Below are 2,664 nucleotides of genomic sequence, written 5' to 3' on the forward strand. Positions count from 1 at the left end.
AGTCTGTTCAACCGGGTCCGTCGGGTCAGTCTGTTCAGCCGGGTCAGTCACTACTAAAGCCAATATTACATCCTAACAATCTAGATACGAGCTGCACACATGAAACCACAAGAATGTATGTTCAAAGTCAAACACCAATAGATATGCCATCTAGAAGTTACATTTTTCCGAATGCTATCAAATCGAATACAATTATATGTAAGCGATGTCTGTCAATGTCTCAAAGAAGCGACGCGACAAGGCGGCCAAAAAAGCAAAGGGTCACTGCGGCAGAGACGGTGACGTCTAATAATGTTACAATGACAAGTCACTCAAGCAACCTCCATTCATTACCGGCTTCCACTCCAACTGAGCCAACTATTTTTGATATGTCGCTGAATTCAGACGAACATATCGATATTAACAATAGAACAATAATGGGACACTCTGAGAACACTCATTCTGTACCTTTAACCACTCAATCAGTGCCAATTATTTTTGATAGCCCGCTGAATATAGTTGAAGAGAGAAATATTGGTTCTACATGGCAGCTCGACGGTCAGTATCACTAAATGTTTATTTTACTTTAGATAGCATCACAAATACATATAAAAAAACTTTACCGCGCTTGTAAATTATTACTTGTTTAATTTAACGACTTTGTCAGATTATTTGATTGTGTGACGCTATCTATTTAAGAGTATTATGTTACTGGAAATGTGTGACAACTAGGAATTGTATACTATCTCTAGCGAAAAAAAATCTATTTTTCCCCTGGGCACACCTAACCTTAAGAGAGCGTACACATCTTTGACTAAACTATCGCACAATTGCCCCCTTAGAAAAGTAACAATAACATTTGATAAGTCACGTACTAGTCACGTATTTAATCACATTTCGACACATTTTGTCTATTCTACTAGCGATATTCAATCGAAAGTCAATTTGTCTAAGGGGCAGTTTAGACGCGCTTTGATATCTATTAGCTTATATGGAGGTGCACACACTACTCGATTTTAGTTGTGCAACTTAACTGTTGAATGGGCTACGAAACCATCGAAAATCGACAATCGCACAACTGTTGTGCGATTGTTAAGTCCAAGGTGTTCGCCCGCTCTAAACATTCCCTAGACACACGCATTCCGGCATATGCACGCCCACAATGGTAGATGATAAAAATTTAAAGGTGTAATATCGTGTAATAATACTTCAATCTTTACTGAAACACCATAAAAATGTCTAACTGGGATACAAAGTATGCAGAGACAAACCGTCTGATGACATCTATTAACCTATTCGGGGTTGGCCGTTCATAAACTAAAATTACTATTTATTGAAAAGCAACTTTAATCGACTAAAATTAGCAATCGTTCCGCGCTTTTAAACTCGTTAATTATATAACTGTTCCATGTGGCTTCATCTTAACATTAAAAATTAATTTTTTTGTTAACACTTTTCAAATTCTCAATTGTAAATATCAAAATTCAAATGCACAAATGACAATGAAGGCCTTTGACATTGGATGACAATTACTGGTTCCATGGCAACCTTGATGTTGTCAGCTTGTAGGTTATGGTCTTTTTCTTACATTAAGTTTTTTTTTGTATTTATTTACCCTAAATTTAATGAAAGAATTATTCAAATTTATGCTGTAATTGCTGACATCCTACTCCATGAAGTAGTGTGTGTTAACTTTATTATATTAGTATACTAGCTGTTGCCCGCGACTTCGTTCGCGTGGTTCCCGGGATAAAAAGTAGCCTATGTGTTCTTCCAGACTATGCTCTAAACCTGTGCCAAATTTCATGGAGATTCGTTCAGCCGCTTAGACTACAAACGCTAACAAACATCCATCCATGCATTCATCCATCGTAACTTTCGCATTTGTAATATTTATATATGATAAAGTAAAGATGGATATAGATAAACACAGTTGTAATTTTTTGTACAGATCCAGGGGAGTCAGTTGTATGGTTGAATGATAGCTTTACGGACGACAGCAATTATGCTTTATATCTGACTGAAGACGATAAATATGATTCCTTCGCTGAACAATTGAACGTAAGTATCTAAATAAGATAAAAATAAAATTGTAAAATAACATATATATTAATTAATTCATAAACTCTTTCGTTTCTTTTAGGATTAAAGAAAAGAAAGATAGTCACTTTCAACGGCTAAAAGTGAATACGCTTGTAAGAAAACTTCTTCTATTCACTTATCTTATTAGAGTAGCTTATAAAATAAATATAAGTGAAGTAAGCTCAAGTAGAGATCTATAATTGTCATTATACTCTTATTAAAACGTAAGCATGATTTATAAACGTTAAAATTTTGGCTTCCTTTTTTCTGCCTACTTAACAGCTTTCGTTCGTGGGAAAGTTTAATTTTAATCAATATTTATCAATGTGATATCTGAATATTTAAAATTGTGACTTTTCTAAGCAACAATCAGCATTTTACTATAATGTAATAATAATATTAAACATTTAATCACTCCAAAAACACATTGCAACATAATACACTTGAACAAAAAAATTCAAACGAGAAAAAAAAAATAACTATTAATAATTAAAACTTATGACAAGAAAATTGAAGAGAGAACATCATGTTCTTTTCCTCATTACCATCATTATAACCGTCACGTAAGACTAATTTTAAATTGTGTGTCTATTAGAGGCGACA

The 2,664-nt window shown here is 33.9% G+C and overlaps 1 protein-coding gene across 1 annotated transcript in view; it reads left to right on the top strand.

Annotated features, from left to right (window-relative positions):
* The window catches only part of LOC106104447, a 3,417-nt gene extending 1,289 nt beyond the window's left edge, over positions 1 to 2,128 (top strand). Inside the window, exons 3-5 of the mRNA XM_013284504.1 lie at positions 3 to 537; positions 1,931 to 2,040; positions 2,123 to 2,128. Of these exons, the coding sequence (XP_013139958.1) occupies positions 3 to 537; positions 1,931 to 2,040; positions 2,123 to 2,128 (651 nt within the window). The remainder of the gene's footprint in view (positions 1 to 2; positions 538 to 1,930; positions 2,041 to 2,122) is intronic.
* The last annotated feature ends 536 nt before the right edge of the window (positions 2,129 to 2,664 follow it).

This window comes from Papilio polytes, unplaced genomic scaffold (genome assembly GCF_000836215.1).
Source record: "Papilio polytes unplaced genomic scaffold, Ppol_1.0 DF823621.1, whole genome shotgun sequence".
Lineage (NCBI taxonomy): Eukaryota > Metazoa > Arthropoda > Insecta > Lepidoptera > Papilionidae > Papilio > Papilio polytes.